The 17,815-nt window shown below is 31.8% G+C and overlaps 1 protein-coding gene across 1 annotated transcript in view; it reads right to left on the reverse strand.

Annotated features, from left to right (window-relative positions):
• LOC129217055 (adenylate cyclase type 8-like) overlaps positions 1–17,815 on the reverse strand; it is a 233,153-nt gene that overhangs the window by 103,153 nt on the left and 112,185 nt on the right. The window contains exons 5-7 of the mRNA XM_054851300.1: positions 17,211–17,322; positions 9,345–9,472; positions 6,640–6,798 (exon numbers count right to left, since the gene is read on the reverse strand). Coding sequence (XP_054707275.1) covers positions 6,640–6,798; positions 9,345–9,472; positions 17,211–17,322 — 399 coding nt within the window. The remainder of the gene's footprint in view (positions 1–6,639; positions 6,799–9,344; positions 9,473–17,210; positions 17,323–17,815) is intronic.

A 17,815-nucleotide genomic window follows, 5' to 3' on the forward strand; every position in this document is an offset into this window, starting at 1 on the left:
ATATATACACACATACGCACATACATACGTGCATAAAGACGTCACGAAAAAATTCGTTGTAATTAACTCGGGGGTCATCCAAATGGAAATTTCGGGTGTCTGTACATTCCTAGGTAAATATCCACGTATGGTCGGATTGAAAAATAAACTCAACATTCATTCGGGGGTGAGCAAAACGGAAATTAAGACCGACTTTTGAGTGAAAATTTTATCGCGAATACAATACTTCCTTTTTTGTAAAAGGAAGTAAAAAAGGAGGTATTGTACTGGAGTATTGTATTTGTATAACATGGAGCGGAAAAAATTTTTGTTTTCTAAAAAGTTTAATTTTTAATTAATTTTTTTCAATGTCCGATTTTTTAAACAAGGCGTGGTCTTTATAACGTCACAAATGATAAATTTCGGCGTGTACTCTACTGGCGCCCTGAATGCTTACGCTTGCTATCTACCGCGTTCCCAGGTTATGATAATTCAGAAGCGAATATTGCGCTCTACGCTTGCTATCAACCATATCCTTACCAGTATATGTCAGAGAAGAAGCGAATTAAATATTACACTCTCTTTGCTTGTGGCATCAGTGAATGGCATTTCATCACTCGTGATGTCATGTGTAGAAGCGTAAAAATAAAATTAAACTGATTAAAATATTTTTTTAAAAATATTATATTGTATCAAATAATTTAAAAGATTGTGAAATCTTATGTTTCTAAGCATGCTCTTTTAGAAAAAAAAAATACTTTTAAAACTTCAGAAACGACCCCATTATTAATGCACAAAACACTGTGTAACACACACAAAAAAACTGTGTGATGCACAAAACACTGCGTAAATGGCGTTAAGACATTTCACACTAAAAGCGACGTAATTTCGAAATTTTAAATTTAAATATTTCGTTGGCCTTAGAAAATATCTAATGTCACTTTATGAATGAATACTAGTTTTTAAATGTAAAATTTCAGGATTTATAAGTGGTTTTCAAGGTTATACGGCAGTATGTATACTTTATTTTTTATAAGGCTAAATTCCGATTCACTAAGGAAAGGTTTTAGGACATTTAGTACTTTAAAAAGGTTATTTCTCTGCTTCATCTCAGCTGCTTCATTAGTTTATTTAATAAAAGATTTCGCCACTAATTGCGGCGATACGAATGAAAAATTTTCAGTTATAACATAGACGTGTCCCCAAACAAAACGTGATATTTATGATCCTGGCGTTGTAATCATGAGAATGGCACTATTTTGCAATTTCTACGCTTCATCAAAAATATATTTGCTACTAATTAATTAGCAAAATAATGTGTTTTGTGTCATGACTACCCTGTATAAATAAGATTCTATGGATTTCGAGCTTTGAAGTGAAAACATTAAAGCCTTTAATAAGCCTTAAAGCCTTAAGCTGATTAAGCCTTTATTAATACAGGAATACGTGAAATGCTTTTGCTAAAACATCTCATTTTCAAATTTGTATCACATTGCTAGAAATCTTTAAAACCAATAAATATATAGAGCTTTAAATTGAAATATATTTCCCTATGCTCACAGAAATTGTGACTGTTCACAAACAACGTTGAACTTTGAAAAACATGATTAAAAAATCATTATATTTGAGTTTTGGTTTTAAATGTCATTGTTTATACAATCTAGTTTCTAAATAAAACTCTTATAAACTTGATTTGAATATTTATTTGACTTCCTGCATATAGATACCTTTATTAAAACTTGAGTAAATGCTGTTAGTTTACATGAAAGTAATAGTAGCTTTGAAAGCAATATTTTCAAGAAATATAAAATCTTTTTGCAGCATTTCAAGTTTTATTTATTATATTTTGTAGAGTCAGAACATGATTCAAGAATGAATAGAAAAAATGCAATTACTGCTGCTACAACAAACGACACATACTACTGAAAATTCTGGAAAATTTTAAGATAACTATTAATCCAAAATGATGTGTTTATTGCAATAAAAAAGTTTTACAGCAATTTATAGTGGAAAAAAACCAAACAAATAAACAGTTTCAGCGTTAATTGGCACACCACGTAGTTTTTAATTATCACGTGGGTAAAAGCATTTAATTAACTCTCGAGCTCATTCCGTACAATAGTTAACGCACCGTTTTACGAATTAAAAGATCGATCAAATTCTGTCGCTTGCAACTTATTCCTTTCAGACAACTCAACCAGCCTCGCATTCTTCTTAGGGGCCATTCATTAATTGCGTAAGGTTCCCGAGGTGGAAGGGGGTTGGAAAAATCTCTACATACCCTTATTGGGAGGGGGGTGAAACCCATTCTTACGTAATATTTTCCAAATTGGTATTTTACATTAGAAATCGCTCGGTCAGGTGGTTTGGCAGGGATCTATTTCATTTGCGTCTGGGGAAAAAAAAAGAAAAAAAAAAAAAAAAACAAAAAAACAAAAAAAAAAAAAAAAAAAAAGCATTAGGATGAGCTATTTTTTTTCTTGTTTTACAAAGAATGAATAGTGTAAAATATAATAAAATAATCGCAAAATATATTGCTTGCTTTATTTTTAATTAGTATAGCATCACATAACAAAAAAAAAAAAAAAAAAAAAAAAAAAAACTGTCTAAAAAGTATTCAGTCTAAATTCCAAAATTTTAATAAATATTTTTTACACGAAAAGGTTTAATTAAATACTAGTGAATTTAATAACGTTTCCAGTGATGTAAGATTTGTTATTTTATTTATTTATTTATTTATTTTTTGAAAAACGAAATGGAATCTTACGTAAGAATTATAATTAATAATCCAATGGCTTTATTTTCTCAAAAAACTGTCTAAAAATAGGGGAGTGGGGGTTTGAAAAACCTTACGGGGGGGGGGGGGGGGGTCAAAAATTGCCAAAATCATCCTTACGTAATTTAATGACCGTAATAAATGACCTCTTACTTCATTTAACCCGTAAAATTTTACAGTAAATAGGGATTTAATGGAAGAAAGTACTGGCCAGTGCCTCTGTGAACCAAGAAATAGAGGTTTATTGATATCAGTACTTATTATGGACGAGATGACCTAGTATATGTTTCATGGCTTAGTAAATGACATGCAGTAGTGAATTTATTCAGTAGTGTACAGTGGCTCCCAAAAGTGTTCGTACACTTACGATTTGCAATGAAATACGCCATTATCCATTCGTTAAAATTAATATTTTGGAATGGGTATTTAATCATAAGATATATGATCTATTTTCAACAAAACTAAATGAAAATTTTTAATAACATAATAAAATTTGATTTTTTAGAAATCAATAATCAAAAAAGGAATATACTTGATATCACAAAAGTCTTCGTACACTTTGAAAGAAAAAAAGTCAAAAAATTAGTAAATAATATAACTTTTTACTAAGTTATTATTCAGTAGAATATCATGCGGTATCAACAACAGCTTTTAAACGTCTGGGAATAGATTTCAATGTTTTTTTCTTTCTTTTTTGTGCAATTTCTCAGCAAGTGTTCAGCCGCACTTCGAGTCTTACTGTTTCTAGTTCGCTTTTTATTTCAATGGTGTATATTCGTAATCTAGCGACCAGATATCTCCAAATATGTTCTATTAAGTTTACATCTGGCGATTGAGAAGATGTATCTAAGCTTAAGAACCATTTTTGAGGCACCAAACGCAAACGTGTGCTTCTTGTCGTTATCTTGATAAAAAACAAAGTTGCTTCCGATTACCAAATTTTGGGCTAATAGTTTAAAATTGTTTTTTAAAATATTTAAATGAACAGCATGATTCATTATTTCATCAAAAAATTCCAAACTTCCAAGTCCTGATGCTGATATGCACCCTCACACAAGAACACCTTCACCGTCCTGATTAACTGATCCCAAATAAGTTCTTAAGATTTAATTCCTCATGCTTTTTTATGTTTACAATTATGCAACAATTTAACCCAAAATGTTGAATTTATTTTCATCTATAAGTAAGACGTTGTTTTAAAACGTTTTGAGCTTATTTATCATTTATTTTACGACGGAAAGCGTAAGCTTTCTGTTTTTCGCACGAACAAGAAAATTTCTGCGGGAAAAATTAAACGGAAAATGTTTCATTCAATTCTGCAGAAACTTTTTCAGCACTCAAATGTGTATTTTTCATAATTTTTTTCACTGTAAATCTCCGATCACGCTTTGTTAACTTTGCCAGTTGACCTTTTCTTACTTTGTTTTCGATCCAATTTTTGTCTTTAAAACATTTTATTAAGTATTTCGCTATAGAATGGTATAAGTTAAATAATTTAGAGACATTTCAAACCAATTTACGGCTACTGTGAGGGGAAAAAAATCAAATTTCAATTCGTGTTCGTTGTTTTTTACGCATACCTGTCATTTAAAAATAAAGAGCAGAATATTAGGGAATAAATAAACAAAAAATAAAGCCAAATGACTTTACAGTGTCATCACAATGCAAAAATTATAAAAAATCGACATATGATAATTTTAATCATGAATTTATTCGAAAATATTTCGGTGTACGATGACTTTTGTGGCGTATTTTTCCTCTGTCTCTTCGTTTTTTTTGACAAATTTCAAAAATAAAATCTGGCAATATTTTGAAAAAAAAAAAAAAAAAAACTACTGGGTTTTATTCAGAATGGCATAGGAATGGTGTGAAAAAAATTGGACTTCATATTCGAATTCAATTATGCGTTATTTTGGTTTCGCTACAAAATTTCAAGGTGTACGAACACTTTTGGAAGCCACTGTATGTATTCAGTATATATAGTGTTGGTTTATATTCTAACCTCCTTCTTTTTTAGAGAGTCACAGCACATCATAAAGGTATGGTACATATCATTCATCAGGGCATGCCGCGTTTGCTCATTAACGGGTAAACTCCAAGCTGGGCTGGTGTCCAGTGCGGAACCTTATCCAGAGGAAGGTATCTCAACCTCAGACCACTTTTGACCTCCACTCCCAGTCATACAGACCCCTGCACAGTGAAGCCTAAGGCCTGTAGCTAAAACGTGGGGCATGGTTGGAGATAAGAACCTTTCATCGACTTTTTTCAGGATTTTTGTAACTGTGCACAACTAAGTAAGTACTTTTTAAAAAATCTTAATACGAGGGCTGTTCAATTAGTAACAAGACTAAATTTATAAAAAATACAGAACAACTTGAATCGACACAATTTACATGTTTTTTTATAAACTTACTTTTGCAAGACTAAATGCATTTACTTCAACGTTCTTTCCACTTCTTAAAAACTTGTGAACGTTAAGTTTGTGAGAGCTATTTTAAAGCCACTTCCGAAGAGTTTAGACATGCTTTGTTTGCTTTCAAAATGTTTGCCTCGTAATGGTTTCTTAAGTTGAGGAAACAGCCAGAACTGACTGATACAAAATAATTCTGAGCTTCCCCTTGATGATAATAGCAGCAGTGTTAATCATTGTCTCTGTGATGGATGTTGAAAGTTGTCCCTCACGTTCAATACAATATCTTCCATATTTTGCCTGCCTTCCTTAAAAGCTTTATGCCAGCAAAAAGTACTGACTCTAAACATTGCTTCATCGTTGAAAACTTCACGTATCATATCAAGAATCTCTGATGCTGATTTTTGCAGTCGAAAACAAACTTTAATCGCATAACTTTGCTCCAACGAAGCTTCCATTTTGATAACTGGCTGCGTCTTGTAGGCGCCCGCCAACAGGCTTCAATTCAAACACATGATACTCAGGAACATGAGTCTGTACGCGCCCACTATCGGTAGTTTTTGTTAATACAGACAACAGACCTTTCTCATGCCACAAGAATTAACATTCCAATGAGTGGTTTTGCGGCAGTAAAATTAGTCTTATTACTTATTGAACAGCCTACGTATAATTACGTTCTCTTTTGAATAATTTAAAAAAAAAAAAAAAAAAAACCGTAAGCATCATGATTTAACTGGATAAAAATATGAAAAAAAAAAAAAAAAAAAAAAACGAGGCAACTGAGCTTTTGACGTTTTATGGGACGTTTTTTTCTTCCAAAGGGAGCTTTCAAAAGCATGATGGTGTTTGCAATTGTCAGAAAACAATGACCTTAGTTCTTCTGTTCTATTCATCATACTCAAGTAGAATGACATACCCTCTTATATTTCGTTTATCACTCTCAAACCCGTGAATGGGTGGGTTCAAATTTCTACCAGTAGCTCGAAGTTGCCTCAAATAGAATTGCCCAGCCTTTACGAGCTTTAGAAAGGAATGAGAAGTAGTAATATAACGAAAACAGCTGTAAGTAATAAAAAAATATATCAAAATAGCAATCCCGCATCAAAAGCGGTATATATGTATGAAAAGTTTTTGATCAAGTAAAAATAACCTATACTAAGAGTATTTGTAAGTTTATTCATGACAGTGAGCATTGATTAATTTCAAAAATGAACTTATTTCATAAATTTAAATTATTTTCATAAATAAAATTCTGCAATGAACACTAAGACATATGCATCAAATTTGACATGGTCTGAGCGTTTCAAAAAGACTTAAACTGTGCTTTAAGCATTAATAAATTAATTTAATTAATTTAAATAAAGTTGAATTTAGTATTTAGTCTCATGATTGTCTGTTGATATGTTAAACCAGTAATTAACAAAGGAAGTAAAACGAAAGTAAGCTATAGTCATTTTGATGCCCGCATACTTACCCAGCAATTCCTCCAGATTCCATGTGATTGGCTAACGTCACATCATTCGACCAAACATCGAACTGCCACTTGTAAAGGCCAAGAACACCACAAAGAACGCTCCCAGAATGCACCCCTATCCTCATGTTCAAGTCCACTTTAGTCTTTTCACGTACCAATCTGTAAATAAATACATAAAGCGGAAAGATGTAATAATTTTCTATCGCCTGGCATTTCACTCTAAAATGAGAAATTTAATCCCAATGACGGGATACTTATTTTAAAATTTTAAGCTACTCATGATAAATTCGAGGAAGTGCTCTATTCCCCAGCGAAGAGGGATTCTTAAGTGGTTTCCTAATCGTTTTCGCTTGAAGAAAGTTGAGACATTAATATTTGCAGCAAATATCTCATCGATTTTGTATAATTATACTAGCTCGAACTTTCGAGGCAAGTGGCATATTTATCGACTTTTAATTTTTGTGAGTTTTGAATGGTAGATTGGATTGCAATCAATGTTCCGTAATTGAAGTGTCTTTGCTAAAACAACTCAATGATACATTTATTTTAGATTTAACTCCCTGCAATGTGAATAATCAAATTTGAATGAATGTCGCAGTTGTAACGCGAAGTTTAATTTTATTGGAGCAGCTGATTTATTTCAAAAAATAGTTAGTTTTCACCTAATGTATTTTTCTTATCTAAATTTGGGTAAAGGAAAAAAAAAGTGACTTTTTGTACTTAATGTTTAATTGCATAACACACACAGTCTAAAGTGTTCATATTTAATAATGTAAAACATCAAAATTAAACTATTTACTTTTTGGGTGCAACGCAAATGAAATAGAAGCAAAAAATGCTGAGACATTCCGAATCATCGTTTTATAACAATCTAAAAGACTTACAATATCGAAGAAAGAAAACTAATGCTTATTATAATATTAATATTATACAATCGCGTTCTAACGAATGTAAAATTCTTTCTAAAATCAGTTCTATTTTTGTTAGTAACATTAACTCTGCAAATAAAGCTAGGCCATTTTGGACAAAAGATTAAGGTTGAACGAATTAAGTACTACGTGATACTAAAATTTTTATTTATGCTGAAAGAAGAGAAAATAATATACAAAATAATTTATCCAATGAAAAAGATTTTTCGTTTCTCTTTATAATAATATTTCTTGTGGAAACAAAAACAGAAAAGCGCAAAATGTTTTGTAGCTAAAAGTTTAGCTTTTTGTATAGTATTAAAAATATCACTAGCATGATTTAATTTAATTTTATATTTTAGTAATATATTTTAAAAATTTTCATTTTCTAAAAGAAAAAAAAAGGATATTGATTTCTTTTTACTTTTTTTTTTTTCTGCTTCTTGCCTAAATTTTAAGGAGTGTGTATAATCGCAAGTTAGCAAGTAATCGCAATTATGTTTCTATATTTCCTTTTGATAAACTGTTTTATAATGTAGCGACGTTATTGCAATGCAAAGAAGTAACACCTTTCTTAGCTTCAAATTAATGTACTATGTATTTTCAAAAAAAAAAAAAAAAAAAAAAAACTATGTTTCTTCCAAACAGTGAATAGGATATTTTTAATTGTTTGAAAATTTCATTGGTGGGAATGATCATAACTAGTGATTAGTGCCCAATAAGTAGCGTAGTGTTTGATAAGGACTAGTTAACACGCTTTGGAACGTTTAAGAAATTTACCAGGCCTGAAATAACTAATAGTTTTAAATCTCGATAGCTGACTTCATAATGGAAGCAACAACAGCAGTTCTAACAACAGGTTTTGTGATTGCACAGTGCTCTCAGAATCTCATCTTTGAATCCGATATGAAGCCAACATTGCATATTTAAATGTAATCTGAGAAAAAAAAAACCATTGGAATATTAATTATAATTGTTCATTACACTTTAAGTTAATTTTCTATAACTAGGCCTGATAGCTAATAAACTCAAATAACTTTATGGAATAAAGACCTATATTTGAAGCAATATTTTTTGAAATGCGAATGTTACAATTCTTGCAGAACGCAAACCTAGTATTGTAAAATGCTACTCTTTTGCAATAATCTTTTGTTTAATAAAAATATGTTAATATAGACGCTACATATTTTCTTAAAGAATTAAAAAATGCTACATTTTTATTTAGTATTTTTTTAAAGAGATTTAAAAGTTTGAAAAAAAAAAAAAATCTTTTCAAAAGGTATTTCTTTTATGATCCAAAGAAACAATTCATTCAAGATAAGTTTTTTTAAAAAAAAGTTTCCTAACCATTGCAATTTCGTAACTTGGTTTCAATTTCATAATTACTTTGTAAGTAACGCTGAGATTCAATTGTTGAAACGTAACTCCATTTTCTAAATCGCTGCACAGGATTTTATCTTTCCTTCTTCATAAATCCTAAATCTTTCTCCAGATTCTAGAACACATATGATTCATTTTTTTTTATTTCAGAAAAGTGTACACACTGCTGCTTGCGATTGTTTGGATAGAAGGAGTTTCTCTTGCAATTTTAAAGATTTCCAGACCTCCAGTTGCCATTTAGCATACAATTTTAGTTCAAAACTGTAACTGGTTTACAGGTTTCATTTTTCATATTAACTTCGGCAAAACTTTAAACGGATCCAAACCGTCCATCACCAAAAGTCTTTCTAAGAAACGAAAGCCCCTCTAATGATTTTCAACAATGTCTTTAAGGCAAAATTTTAGGATGAAACTTACTTAATGACATGTATCATATGCAATCCCATCTCAACACAACAGTGAGCATGATCAGGTCTTGGTTCCGGTAGACCACTGACGCAGTAATAGCAATCACCCAGCAGTTTGATCCGTAAACAATGCTGCTCCTTGAATAGAAATAACTGAAATTAATGCTTTCACATTTTAGTATGCTAATGTCCACTTTCATAATAACTAAGCTAGATGTAAATATAATTTTGAATTTGAATACTGATATTTTCTTCTAATTTTGAATTTGAATGCCGATTACGAGATAAAATAATCATCCTTAGTTGCTTTATTTTTCATTTTAAGTTATTAATGATGGGACGAATAGCATCTTTTTACGTACCGTTAACGCGGGCAACTTTGGCCCACATTTAGGAACTTTTCTCATTTTTTCTCAATAATGTTATAAGTATTCATGTTTCCAAACTGTGGAATCCTTTTTACACAACTAGAGTTATCTTAATTTAATTTTTGAATACTGATTACATTAACTCTGCAAATAAAGCTAGGCCATTTTGGACAAAAGATTAAGGTTGAATGAATTAAGTGCTACGCATAGGCAGATTTAGGACTGGGTCTCTGGGGGGGGCAGGATTTTTTTTTTTGAGCAATATTAGTTGAAATCAAGACTGGATTTATAATATAGACTTAATGTGGCCCTAAGCTGTTTCAGCTTTTTGGTATGTTTTGTAGACCCGGACAACTTTTCTCTCGGTGGCAAAAAAAGAGTAGACGTTAAATCCCGGTTATCACAAATTTGCCATTTCAACTGCGCTTGCGCGCGGACTTAGCTTTTTGTGCTTTCTGTTTTAAGATTTTGTGTTACTTGTTTATATTTAGGTTGAGCTAGAGTCCCAACAAATTAATGAATGTGATTAGAATATTTTCACAGCGTTTTCGTGATATATTATATGAAACTACGGATATGCATACCTGCCAACCCTTCCGGATTTCCCGGAAGTTTTACGGATTTTTATGTTCTTTTCCGTTTTTCCGGTTATGAGCAAAATCTTCACGTTTTGTAGGAAAAATAATTATCTCGCCAATTTTGGCGCTAACGATACTTTTGTGGAACGCGGCACCGCGTTTTAGGCCAAGTAGCCAAGGAAAGGTTGCCGTAAGAGAATGGTACGAGAAGAAGCGGGGCAAGATTATGACGTCACTGAGTGATACAGCGCATGACTTCATCGGGATCCAATCAAAGCAAGCGTCGCGGCGGGCAACTAGGGGCACAATTTCGGCGCCAATTATCTTCTCATTCTCTCAATTCGAGCTGTTTTTGCTACGTTCTTTTTTTAAGATGAGTAACAAATGTTATTTCCAAACTTTTAAAGAAAGCAATAAAAGTAATATTTACTAAACGAAAGTAATTTCAATTGATATGAAATTCATAACTAATATATTGTTAAATGTAAAGAGGGTAGGTGTCCTGTTTGATTTTATTTTGCGTTAAAATCTTGTGGATAAAAATAAAAAAATCTTCCGGATTTTTTTTCTCGGAGGTTGGCAGGTATGGATATGAATACCTGATAATCTTTATAATGTAAAGGGAAAAATGACACTTCAATATTTATTGGTTTGAAAATATTTACTTAACGTAAACGTAAAACACGTTGTGTACTTCAAAAGTGACTGGAATATGAGTACAGATCTCCGTCCTTTGCGGATATTTTACGTTAGGCGTAAGTATTGTACATTTTTATTTAGGTTGATGGTTCGGCTTTGTATTAGAAGTGATGCTGCAATTCTAGTACGCTCTTCTGAGGTTGAAAATTTGGCCCTGAAAAGGGCCTTTGATAGAAAAATCAGACTCCGAATCCATTAATAATTAAAACTCAAAACTCCATCTTTACCGAGACCTAAGAACTAAATCAGAGAAAGCTTTGGGATTTCAAATTTTTATCTGTTGCTCTCTCATATTTATTAACAAATTTAAAATGTTTAATTATTTTTAGCAAGATTTTTGAAATCAGCTAAGTCAGCGCGCAGGCGCAGTTGAAATGGCCAATTTGTGTTAACCGGAATTTAACGTCGAGTCAAAAAAAGCCAAAGTGCCCCCCCCCTCCCCACTATGCTTTATACATATGATTCATGATGGGAAATGGTGTCCTTTTTCAGTAGGGAATATACCCAATTAGATATACCAAGTAGAATATACCAACAGAATATACCCAATTTTAGGGTGTCCGGGTGTTCTCCCCCGTAGGAATTTTTGTAAAATAGATATAAATTTCTGCATTTTGAAGCCTTCTGCAATTCGATGAATTGCACAAAGATTCAATCTGCACAAAGATCTCTGGAAAAAAATAGCAAAATACTCTTTTACCAATTACGATAATACACAATACAAATCAGTGGCAGCAGTCCTCAGAGAGAAAAGGCGAGGGAGAAGATAAGATTGTTTTGTTATTTGCTTACATCGGGCTGTTTAAATTCACAATTAGTTTTTGGTCAAGCCTTTACCCACCCACAAATACAACAATGAATTAAATACAAAATGATCAAGAGTAAAAAATGCTTTTAAAAAAATGGTGTACAGATTTCGAAAATAGATAACAGGAGAGTACCATGCTGCCCATTTGGACAATTCGTAATTTATACACTTGATAAGACTTGATAAGAAATTAAGTTGAAGCACAATTTGCTTAGGAATTTCAAAGACTCATCTAATCCGTTTCAAGGACTTGAGAAAAATTAAAATTATTTAATTACAAGCAGTGCAGAAAATGAAAAGGAATAGAGGTGGTGTTTTTTTTCCCTGTGCTGAACAGATTAACAATATGCAGTAGAAGTAAGATAGAAGCAAGCAGTACAAAAGAATTTCCAAAATATTGCACTGCATTTGGGATTAAATAAACAGCAAGATGTGAAACATGTGAATCACAAAAATTTATATCAAGTACTGTGTTACAAAAACGTGAGAACCATGTTTTTTTTTTCATTTTTGATGCAAGATGAGGCAAAGAACTGAATTTAACATATTTCGGCATTTATTCTTCTACCGTCTATCCCCTCCCATTTGTTATAACTGTTTAAATTTATTGTTTGTATACGTATTTTCCCAAAATTTTCAAGCACTTTAAAATAAAATTTATTTTTTCAAGTCCTTCCTTTTTTTCTTTTTTTTTTTTGGATAAGGAACAAATCATGAAAATTTCTGGAGTTGGAGGCCTTCAACAAAGCGGGTGTCCTAAGCTGTATAGCTTGTTTAGTTTATAGGAAAATTCGCTTTTTTAAAATCTTTGTTTCAGTTTCTAATTTGTTGAAATAATCCTTGATTATTTTAAGTATTGCAGCTGAATACATAGCTCGTTCAGTCGATATTTTCACTTATATACTTGCCCTAATAGCTTTCAGTTCAAAGTAGTCGTTTTCAACACATTTCAGTATCCCAGTGACCGCTTTACTACTTGTAATATATTGTATGGATTTCTCTCCCCCCCCCCCACAGAAAAGGACAGTCACTATTCTCTTCATTTTCGCGTCTGAACTATTCAAAAAAGAAAAAAAATCATGATTTTTTTTCTTTTAAGATTTTGGAAGGTTTATGGTTACTATGTATAAAGTCCTCCCAAGACTGGGGGGGCATTGCCCCCCTCCGCCCCCCCATAAATCCGCCCATGGTGCTACGTGATACTAAAATTTTTATTTATGCTGAAAGAAGACAAAATAGTATACAAAATAATTTATCTAATAAAAAAGATTTTTCGTTTCTTTTTATAATAATATTTCTTGTAGAAACAAAAACAGAAAAGCGCAAATTTTTTTGTAGCTAAAAGTTTAGCTTTTTGTATAGTATTAAAAATATTACTAGCATGATTTAATTTTATTTCACATTTTAGTAATATATTTTAAAAATTTTAATTTTCTAAAAGAAAAAAAATGTTATTGATTTTTTTTACTTCTGTTTTTTCTTTTTGCTTCTTGCCTTAATTTTAAGGAGTGTGTATAATCGCAAGTTAGCAAGTAATCGCAATTATGTTTCTATATTTCCTTTTGATTAACTGTTTCATAGTGTAGCGACGTCAATGTCAAAGTATTATTACCCATTTTTTTTTTGTTTCGGCCAATATTACCTTTACGTTTGGGTAACTTTGACCCAAACTGGTTTTCCCTATTTAAATCATTGTAGAACTAACTAGAACTAAAGAAAATCGTGTATTCATAGGAAAAACTATTTATTTGAAAGATAAAACATTTACAAGAAGTTTAAGTCACAAATATTTGTTTTAAGGAATATCAAAAAAATTTTAAAATGTGTGTGCATAGCTGGTTATTGTCTCAGAAATTACTGACGGAGAAGTCATCTTTTCATCAGTATTGGGGATAGAATAGTTTTATTACGATAACACCATTCGTAAAACAAAAGGATCTTAGATTCTCGGTCACTTTCAACACTTTTCGGTGCGTTTCATGCTCTCAACATTAGCTCTATCCCCCGCATGAATAGCTATTCCTGGAAACCTGAACTCATTCCATTCTACAATAACAAAATTCCGTAAACTTTCAAACAAATTTAACAAAATTTTTTAGAACTAGATGCAACTACTTGGGTCAAAGTTTTCTAAACCTCTTGCAACTTTTAGTTCCTCTTCATCTTCCATCAGAAAAGCCATGCAACTGAGCCGTGAGGATTTAAGTCTGTAATCGCTCTCTTAATCTGTTGCTGAGAATTCCTGGTTTCTTCTTGTTTTTCCTGTTTAGAGTTTTACTTTTAGCTTTTCTTTTCTTTTCCAAATCTCTCTGACGGATTTTTTCAAGTTTTTATGCTGCGCCAAAGTAGGTCGAAATTTTTAATTTGGGAGATATATTGTTATTGTGAAAATTTTACATAAAAACCCTAAAAGAAATGATAAGTGCAACTATGCTACTACGTAAAATATTAAATAGTCTTCATAAATAGGTACTTAAAAAACTCTTAGCAGATATAGAACTGCTTCTATATGTGAAAGTCTGATAGGTTATAAAGACACATGTTAAAACAAGGAATACAAAACCAGCAGTGTTGCTCCTTATGGAGAGCTATGAAACTGCTTGGTATACATTATTATGTGTTTGATAATGCCATCTAACGGATTCTATCAAAACATGTTTAAACATTGCTTCCTGAAGGTTTACAGGGAACGCTGTATCTTTTTCCCTCAATTTGGGCCTAAGAGGAACCCTAGGGCCAAAGTAACCCGCGTTTATGGTATTTACAAATAACATTTACTTACAAGGATATGGTACGGACTTGGCTTTTTGAGGAAAAAAAATAGCATATCGAGGGCATTGAATCCGATAGGGTGGAGATGTAGTTCTTCACAACTTTTTTGTTTTCGAGATATACGTGATTGAAATATAGCGTGCAATGGTATATTTCAATGGCGTCATTCTACGCAGCTCCGCAGCAGCGGATGTTTGCTTGTACACGCATGTTGTCCGCTTGCTGATATACGCATGTTCTCTGCCCTTTTAATTAGTTTGATAAATTGTTACAACCAGGGCTGCGGAGTTGGAAGAAAAATTGCCGACTCCGACACCTGGATTTTGAAACACCCAACTCCGACTTTTTTTTTATTATGTATTCATTTTTTTTTCAAATCCCCCTTCCTGATGGGAAGGGAGGAAAACCACTAAACAGAGATAGAAATATTAATTCCTTATTAAGAAATTTTTGCGTTGTATTTTATTGTAATTCTAAGATGTATACAACGTTAGAAAATCAATTTGAAAATCAAATTGTCCAATAGTTGCGATTTCTTAAGTGAGATTACTTAAAAATATCATTTAAAAAATAAATAGGATTAATTTGCTCCCCTTTAATGTTTAACTAACAAATGTTGATCCTGTGCTTTCAATTTTTGAAAGCTGTAATTTGAGTTTTTTTTTTTTTTGCTTAGTCAAAAAACTTTTCTTTTTTTGACAGGGGGCATTCTAGGTAGAGTAATGCATTTGCAGTACACTTTAGGGGGGGGGGGATGTATTTGACACAAAAGGGCTTGTTGGCTTGGAGGAAACCATGAAAAATCCTGTCCTGTAACTAAATGGTGGTATGACAACATGATTCAACAACCACGTCAACTCGTTTTTCAAAGCGACGGCATAAGAGGCATAATTTGAACACATTTTATTTTTCTCAACAAAGAGTTTTAGCTTTTATTCTTGAACTAAAAGTCTTACAATATTTAAGACCCGTTGTTACAAAAAGTATTAATTTCTCAAAAATGCTCACCTTAATGTTATGAAATAAAAAAAGGAGTGGAATATTTTTGTGGTAAAACACAATGAAACTTTAAAAAAAGGGGTGAATAAGGCACAAAGTATCAAGAAATCATACATGCCACGATGCAAGTTCGCTGTTGTATTTTGAACGTCCTTGTTGATGAATATTCTCTGCAGTAGCCTTTAAACTGCTGTTCGCTACAATGCCTCTTCAAGTTTTACGTATTATGTTGTTTATTCATTTTGTTTTCAACCACTTTCTTATTTTAAAAACTCAGGAATATAACTGGATACAAAGTGACATAATCTTAATATATAAAAATCAATGTCCTGAGATAATATATATACATATATATATACATATATATATATATATATATATCAACGCACAGCCGAAACCGCTGAAGCTTCAGACTTGAAATTTGGCAGGCATGTCCGCATGATTACGAAAGTAACCACTAAGAAAGGATTTTTCGAAATCTCAATTAGTTCGGGAGAAATTAATTAAAACCTCTTAATTTCTGAGAAATTAAAACCTGTCATTGAATTCAAATCCCTTATTTTCGAAGGCTTTCCTCCATTCAAATCATTATTCAGTACTTCATCTCAACTTTTGGTCGATAGCGAACTATAAATTTGATATTGTTTTTGTTTCTCACGTGGTTCTTCGAGGCTTTTCTCAAGTCAAATCATAATGTTTCTGTCTATTGCTTTCATTTCTTCAAAACTAGAAACGAAGTTTTTAAGAACATCATCACAGGCGAACTATCCTTTTGAATTTAGAAGAGTACAGTTTCCTGTTAAAGTTTGCTTTGCAATAACCATTAATAAATCACAAGGACAGACATTAAAAGTAGCAGGGACCAATTTAAGAGAAGACTTTTTCACATGGCCAATGTTATGTAGCTTTCTCCAAAGTCAGTTCATCAAGCAGCTTAATAATTTTAGCACCAGAAAAAAAAAACTAAAAATGTTGTATACAAAGAAGTTCTTGCTTAAACATAGGTATATCAATAAAATGTGGATGGCCTGTGTTTGCAAAGATAATCAATACTTTAAAAGGATCGTTAATAACAGTTAAAGATCGGTTAAGGACAAAGGCATATATGTAAGGAGTTCAGGGGCCACGGGATCCTCCCCGAATTAGAAAAAGTTATAGGTAATAAGTAATTATTATAGGGGATTTTCGAAACTAGGTGCACCAAACACTGTTAACCCCTGCTAATTCCATTACCCGAGCAATGCCGGGTACGGGAATGCTAGTTCACCATAAAAAGCAAATATGAGTACAATTTTTGCTTCTTTGCAGAATTTTAACTAAAAAGATCTAAAAGTTAAGCATAAATTACACTTGATACTATGTATAAGGTCGTCTCAGATTATAAAATAAAGAAAATAGTTTATACATTATAAGAGATATGGTTTTATTTCTGGTTCATTGGATTTGTTTTATTGGCAGAAAAGCTTTGACTTTCTAAATAGTTGTTAAAGATCTAAATGAGAAAAATTCCCTCGCGCGCGCGAAAGTGAAGAGGTATTTACGAAACTTCGATTATAACTCATGGTACTTGTTCTATTACAAAATCTTCCAAATTGATAGAATATGTCACACACAATAATTCAATGAAACAGTCAAAATACTTCTCTGTTTACCTGTGCTAGTCTGTCGAATCTGGCAAAAAGATCATTCAAAACTTGAACAAGCTCTTGGGCTGAACATGTTGAAGCTAATGCAGTAAAACCTTGAATATCGGCGAAAAGTATGCTGGAAAACATTGACTTAAGTATTTCATATTCACAAGTGCGAAAAAAAAATAGTGTTTTCAAATAAAATTTTTTTAAAACTTAAATTAAACATGTAAACGGAAAAGATTAAAAGAAATATCAATTAAACGATATAAAAGGCTTTCAACGAATTTCATACTGACCTTTTGGAACGTGCGGTACTTCAGGAAAAAGACTTGAAATAGCATTACATTGAAAAACTAAACACTAATTAGGTTTAAAAAAAATCTAAGCCACTTTAATCATTAAATTTTCATGATCGATAGTTCTATCGATCACGAAAATTTAATATATAATAATCTCTCTTAGAAATTCATAATAAATAACCTCTCATAGAAATTCATAATTTGGAAATTATTTCTCTTAGAAATCCTTAATGTACGAATTATTTCTCTAAGGAATCCATAATCTTCGACTTAAATAAGAAGACACTCATTAATTCAGTTGACTGCATGCAACAAATTGGATATCAC

This window comes from Uloborus diversus, chromosome 1 (assembly GCF_026930045.1).
Source record: "Uloborus diversus isolate 005 chromosome 1, Udiv.v.3.1, whole genome shotgun sequence".
Taxonomy (NCBI): Eukaryota; Metazoa; Arthropoda; class Arachnida; order Araneae; family Uloboridae; genus Uloborus; species Uloborus diversus.